The sequence below is a fragment of the Anser brachyrhynchus genome (genome assembly GCF_964034855.1).
Source record: "Anser brachyrhynchus genome assembly, chromosome: 19".
NCBI lineage: Eukaryota > Metazoa > Chordata > Aves > Anseriformes > Anatidae > Anser > Anser brachyrhynchus.
Window position 1 is genome coordinate 1,444,994 of NC_137712.1, and position 7,032 is coordinate 1,452,025.

At 44.7% G+C, this 7,032-nt stretch overlaps 1 protein-coding gene across 5 annotated transcripts in view; it reads left to right on the top strand.

Moving 5' to 3' along the window:
• The window catches only part of NR6A1 (nuclear receptor subfamily 6 group A member 1), an 86,909-nt gene that overhangs the window by 12,262 nt on the left and 67,615 nt on the right, over positions 1–7,032 (top strand). For 4 of the 5 annotated variants that reach the window (XM_080561977.1, XM_080561980.1, XM_080561984.1 and 1 more), the window contains exon 2: positions 4,074–4,133. The exons of the other annotated variant lie outside the window; for it this stretch is intronic. In XM_080561977.1, the coding sequence (XP_080418103.1) occupies positions 4,074–4,133 (60 nt within the window). The remainder of the gene's footprint in view (positions 1–4,073; positions 4,134–7,032) is intronic. 5 annotated transcript variants of the gene reach the window in all.

Below are 7,032 nucleotides of genomic sequence, written 5' to 3' on the forward strand. Positions count from 1 at the left end.
CAGGTTCAACAGAGACCAACGTCTGGGACGCGGTAACCCCCTGCAGCTGCGGCGCGGCTCTGCCGAAACGGCGCGGGGCCCTGCCGAGCCTCGGGGTGTCGGCAGGGTGTGCTGGGGGGGCGACAGCTCGCCAGGGGCCGCCTCGTGCGTAGCCGGCAGGCGGCGGGGAGCGTGACGGCTCCTTGGAGCGGTGCTGGGCTCCCCCCGGCACAGGACGGGCTGGGGAGCTGAAGTACGGCCGGAGGAGGGCTGCTGGGGAGGCTGGGGGCTCCAACGCCTGACAGATGAGGACAGGCCGAGGGGATTGCGTTTGTTTAGCTTGGAGAAGAGGAGGCTAAGTGGAGATTAACTGTCGGCCTCCCAGTCCTTTAAAAGCGGTTCTAGGAACAAATGGAGCCAGGCTCTTTGGAGGTGTATGGCAAAAGGTCAGGACAGCGATCACAGGTTGCAGCAATGGAGATTCCTGCTGGATGTTTTGAGGGGGATAAAAATGTTATCGGCAGTGACGCAGTACTGGTGTCCAGAGAGGCCATGGAGTCAGTATCCCTGGAGGTTTTCAAAGCTTTGGTGAGGAGACCCCTGGTCAAACTGGTCCAGCCTTGAAAACAGGTCTGCTCCCAGTGGAAGGGCACTAGGTGAGCGACAGAGACCTCCCAACGCGAATCTCCTGATGGTTATACGAGTACGATTCTGCTGCTTCTGATGGTAGGGCTCCCGCAGTTGTTCAGGGCACCGTGCCTCGCGTGCTGTACTCCTTCTGTATGGGATGCGATGGTTACCTTTGGTGCTGGGCTGCCAAAACTCGTGCACCGATACCTTCAAAGTCCAATGCTATGTCACAGGTTCAGGCTAAGTTCATTTCTAGGAGTAGCCTCCGTGCACCCCTTCAATTAGCATAAACGGGGACAAGGGCAGGCAAAGGTCAAGAGAAGTTCAGAATAGCATAACCTCTAAAAAGCTGGCATTTCCCTACGTTCCTCGTCCTGCAAAGCTCTCCTCGCTCTCCTCGCCATCGTGTTTACTATACAGCCGTAAAAGTCGAAGAACAAGGCCTGGCTTGATACAAGGGAAGTTAGAAATCGAGTGGTTGAGAATAGGTAGCATTGTTGCTTAAAACAGGAGAAATAATTGATTTATGTTATGGTGGCCAATTAGGCTGTAAAGTAGGAAAGTCTTAAAGCAACCCTGTGGCTTCAAGGCAGCCTTGTGCTCTGATTTCTGCCCAGCAAATAGGGGGTACCCCAATAAAGGTCATCAGCTCCGTGAGCTAAATTATTAATTCCTTTCATGCCACTCAGGGCTTGTAAACAGTATATAATCCAAGAAAACAATTGGCACTGTTCACTTCTTGGGCAGAGGAAAGGTCAGAGGGTAAATAGTTGTATTGGCACCAGCTGCTCTTCATAGCTGAGCAGACTTTTGTCCTTTTCATCTGTTAGCGCAAACCTGTTTCCAAAGCTGCAGCCGGTTGTTGATCCATATCTCCTCTCGGAGCTGAATTGTTTTTAGGAGCCTAACGTTGCATGTAATGGTGAAAATAAAAGGGCTGGAGGGGAGGGATGTGTATAAGAACCAGCATTGCCGTGCTTCATAAAGAGCTGTATGAAACATTGAACATGCTGATTTATGGGAATAAGAGACATTTTATAATTCACCTATTCAAGGCAAGTTGTAAGGTAAGTTGTTGCTGCTTTTTTGGTGTCTTGGCTCGCCGTGTTTCCGCTGGGATGGCGTTGTGTGCCTCACAGCAGGGCTTGGCCGAACACGGAGGTGGTCCGAGTAACTTCAGAGCTGGGCACCAGGAGAGCTGTGACCAGTGTGCTAGCCGTGGTGAATGTTGGTAATTAAAAAATCGATGTAATTTCAAGCATGAGCTGAAATTATCCTTTCAAGTGTAGCTAGGAAGTGTTGCGCTTCTGTTGTCTACAACTTTTCATGCGGCATTGTAGCAAACAGCGTAAAACTTCAGGAGCCTACGCCAGCTCACTCGCGAAATGCTTACCACTCAGAATTACTCTTCCGAAGGCACGTGTGTTATTTGGTTGCTTTTTGAATGATACTTGATAAATTATTCCAGATGTTTGCAGGTGTAGCTTACCGCCCTAAGTGCTGGTCATTCACACCGCCGCTTCTCGAGTGCTGCGGGCTGCGCTCTGCCATCTGGCTGACGGGGGGGCAGCTGACCTCTCCTTGCCAGAGAGCAGCAGGTAACCTTTAAATGACCATCTGCTGATCTGTTACTTCAACCTTTCTGAAAGCTCAGTTGTGCGCAGAACTGACGTCTCCATGGACTAAATCTTGCCGTTCTCAGAAGGATAACACTAACTTTAATGCTGCACTTACTATTGAAGTTATCTTGGCTATATATGAAAGCATATTTAGCTTTAAATAGGGGGGAAAAAAAAGGCGTCTCTTTCCATGTATCTAAAGTTGTTATACTGCATATAAAGAATCTTTTTTAGTCACAAAAATGTGTGCAGTTTGAGTTGCCTATAGCTCTTCCAAAGGGTTAGCAATTCCTGCATTAAGGAGATCATAGAAATAAGGTGGAAAACAGGAAGATGCAAAACTTTTTTTTTTCCTGTAAGCAGATCAGAAGAGCTGTAAAATGTGCTGTGTGGCGTGTGGCTGTCGGGAGTGCTGCAGGATGGCTGTGCCATACACAGCCTTCTGGGCAATGGTGCGAGAAACACAAGGAAGAGCCAAGCCATACAAATGCATGTTTGTTCAGAAGTTCTGGGCAGTAAATCTCTAGTTCAACGGAAAATAAGATAGGCATAACCCAGGCCGTTTTTGAATAAACCTGTCACTTGCTTTTATTGTGAGTGGCAGTTCAGATGTTGAACTAAAGCTGTTGGTCTTCTGTAGTAAGACCGAGGCTCCTCAGCAAAGAGCTCAGTAGGTGTGGCTGAAAATATAGCAGGATTAATTTCCCTAAGCACGGTGCTATGTCTGCTCTTCGTGTTCCATGACAATGGTCTGCTGAAGGGTTTACATTCATTTGTGGTTTGCCTAATTAGAGCAGAACTTTGCACTTCTCAGTGTAAACAGAAGTCCTCAGTGAATTGCTGCTGCCGAACGAATCAGAACTGTAAGAATGTGAAACGCGTGGTTTGGCCTGGCAGCAAACCCTGGCTGCGGGCTGAGCTGGGCTTCTGGGGCTGTGTTCTGTGGCTGAGGAATGTAAACTTGTAGTATGCGTTTGCTGGCTCTTAAATATGACAATTATATATAATTGTGGGTATCTACCATCCTAAAAATGATGGAGAGGGAGGCTGATTTGTTGAACTTGGGCATTTGTGGTGATGGGATAAGAGTGAATGTTGTCTTTTTTTTTTGAGAGAGAGAGAGAGATCCAGCCCCAAAGAGAATAATTCTTCATGCTACCTAATCTCAGATTAAAACTGACCCCATTACTAGAAGATGACGTCCTTGGTTTGGATCCTGGGAGGTTGGGTCTTTCCTGAAGTGCAGAGGATACCTGGCTCTTGGTTCAGATCACGCTTTTTTTTTTTTTCATTTGCAAGCACAGGAAGGTAGTTCTGTTTCTTTTCTCAGATGTTGGAAAATAAAGCTTTTTGGAATGTCTTTGTCTTTAAAGATACTTGCTTCAGGTACTGCTTCAGATCAAATGCCAGCATTTTGTATACTTTTGGAAAGGAATCTGTCCTCCTATCAGGAATCTTTTGAAGGTGCACTGGACACAGTTGTCATCTCTTTCCTTCTGCAGTAATGCTCTGCTTAAAAGATGCTATTGTATACAGTTTAAAGCAGTCAGAATTTAGGATTTCTTCATGCTGAAGTGTTCTGAAATCATGTTCTTATCTAACTTGCAGTGGTTTTGCTGGAATGGCAATTCTGAAAAGCAAATCTGCAGGTAATGGGTATGTGAGATAATATTGTAAAAGGGAAAAGGGCAGCGTTGTTAAAAACTGCTTCTCAAAGCTACTTCCATAGATAAGAAAGATATGCCTATAAATGTACGTATAAATGTACGTTTTCAAAATTAAAAACTACTTAAGGCGCTTGGTAAAACGCACATCACAACTTTCTCATTTTCACTTTCTCATTAGCTACAGATGTGGAGCAGATGAGTTCCTCTTCTCCTGTCCTCCCTATGAACTCCGTGGGCAGTAAGTACCTCTTTTTCTTGCCAAATATAATGAGGTAGAATTTCTCGCTCTGAGATCATGTAAAGAGATGAATTCATACTTCACTGTAGAGACTTGGAGAAGTTTTACAGCTAATGCTTACTCACAGAACTGAGGATCTGATATTTCATTAGCTTTCTCACAGAAGTAGCACAGTCCAGGTCTGTACATCGCTGTTTACACCAGCACAAGGTAGGTCGCGTAAGATTTTACCATGAGAAATACATCAGTGAAAGCTGTAAAGTAGATGCCTGAATGTTAGTGATACAATGACTAAAAAAGAACCTGAGGTGCTGGTAGATTACATTGACCTAAAAGTATCCATCTGAAGTGTATCCCTATTAAACTTAGAAATGCTATAGCTGGGGATTTCTAGTGAAACTGAAAGCAGTTGGTAGAATCTTCCATTTCAGTGCAATTCTGGGCCTGTAACATTCTGTGACTAAAAATCTGGGCTGCTGGACACTTAAAATAAGGTGAATTCAGAATTCTTTTTTAATACTCCATCTAGTGGTATTTGCTGTGTCCAAGGATCAAATGCATTTTGTTGGTTATAATCCACTAGATGGCAACAAGTCCTTGTTGGACTTGCAGATGTTACAGACCTAAATCAATACAATTCTATTCATAACAGAGGGATGAGTTATGTGCAAATTTGTAATTTAAAGCAACTTTTTTGTCATTTTTAGAAACACTGGATTTTTCAAGTGTGGCATACTATTAACTGACATTTTAAAGTAATGTTCGGATGCTCAGAACTACTAAAGTTCTTCCAGAGTCAGGACACTGGTCATTCCACTTCTGTTATCATGCCGATGGCACTTACTTTTATTGGAGAACTGTGGTTCCTCTGCCAAGAGGAAGTGTTTCCTCCCTCTGTAATGAGAACAGTCCTGTGGAATGAACGTAAAATAGGCTCAGAGTTGCAAATGTGCGTGCAGTTATGTGCGTGTTATGGAATACTGTTATATTCATCTAGCTAGGCTTTCTTGTAGTTGCTCATTTTTATATGGAAATTTCACATGCACATATAATAGTTATTTTCATAAACTATATGTGTATAGCTTATGAAAATATTGCTTAATGTTCTGTTGAATCTTTGTAGCCTGACATAGCTTACAGTTAATGCATGAGGGGCCGGAATGCAGTAACAGGTATTGAGACTTAATTTTCCACTGTATTCTCATATCAGGATGTATCTGCCAAATACTGAAAGCAAAGGCTTCTAAGATGAGTTAAATGACCTCTTTTTCCCCGAAATATTTGTATATTATTGCTGGTCTGAATTTGTCTAGCTGCAGCTTTGTCTGTGTTGTCTTTGCTAAACCGAAAAAATGCTTGTCAAACTTCTGTTCCATATGAAGTTATTTATATAAACTTTTCGTAAACTAAATAAACTGAGCTCCTTGAGTTCTTTTCACGTCTTCCTGTCTTTCGATCACACCTGCAGTGCTGGCGGGCAGGCTGACCCTCAGCAGCTGGGACGCGGGCACGCTGCCGGCGGTGCCAGCTGGTAGGAGTGTCGGGTGGGCAGCTGGGCCCTCGCGCCCGAGCCGCTGGGCCTTGATAGATGAGCCCTGGCAATTCCTGCCGGGGCAGCTCCTAGACCTCTGCAGCCCCAGCTGTCCGGTCCGCAGTGCTGGCAGCGCTGGGTGTGCGCTGGTGCTCGGCTTCGTCCTGCGCCCGTGCAGCTGGTTCTGCTGCCTGTGCTGCGGCTGCTGGCCTCTGCTGGGGAGCGAGCAGCTGGCGCCAGAAGCATCCCAAACTTCCCAAGCATGATTTTTCAGAAATTCTGAGTATGTCGGGTAACCTGTTTTCCCCTAGTAGTTTTTTTTTCTTTGCTTTCTCATTACAAAACATGATTAAAGCAAAAGACTTAAGGGTTTTCACGGTGGAGTAGAAAACTGAGTTCTTACGCTTCTTTGTGCATTAGGAGTATTGTGCTGTGGAGTGTCTGCTTAAACCTTGCAATTTTCATGCGTTAGCAAACTTGTTCTGTAGTTTTGTCTGAAATGTCTGTCTTGGAGTAATTGCAGTGAATTATTTTCACATTTTTTTGCAGTAAGGATGAACATCTGGCAAGACTTTATTTTGTATTTTCATACAGATGTATGTGGGGAAAACCAGTAGGTCAAGTGAGATTTTGGTGTTTAAAATAACACAAATGCTTTCTTGTATATTGTTTAAGAAGCCACTGGAAAAAATACAAGTTGTGTGCTCATACTTCTTCAGCAAGTCTTCCAAACATGCTGAAAAATTTGGAATTTCAAAGGCAGAATGTCAAACTGCATCAAAACAATCCATTTGTCTAGCTCTCATGGTTAAACAATTCCGCAGGCATGCTTTCAGGCTGATCACTTCTGTACTACTGCAGTGAACTGTCTAGATCCAAACTGATTTTTTCCAAGGGTTTCAGTAGAAAAGCTGTGTGTAGGCGGCTGGCACTGAACAGAGCCCTTCTGTGTCACACCTGGAAGACTTTTTCTAAAGCCGTGTTTTGCAGAGTTGTCTTCAGTTTGTGCATCAGTTGAACTCGGCAAAGCCGTTCCCATCTAAAATTAAACAAGTTGGTCTTCTGGCAGAATGAGTAAAGGGGATTTATTACTAATATTCGCCTAACTGGAGTTCACATACCATTAGTAAGTTCTGACTGGATCTGTGCAGCACATCACGGTTACTGATTGGGGTACCCCGCACAGCGCGTCTGACCAGGCTGCTTTCAAAATGATCCCCTAAAAATAAGCAACTGCGGGAACAAACAAGGCTCAACAAAAATGATTGGGCCCATTAATACCGTGAATTGACTGTGATACTTCTGCTGGGTGAAGCAGCGTTCACTGTCGCCCATCTGGTTGTGCCCGGCGCTGCATTTTGGGGGCTG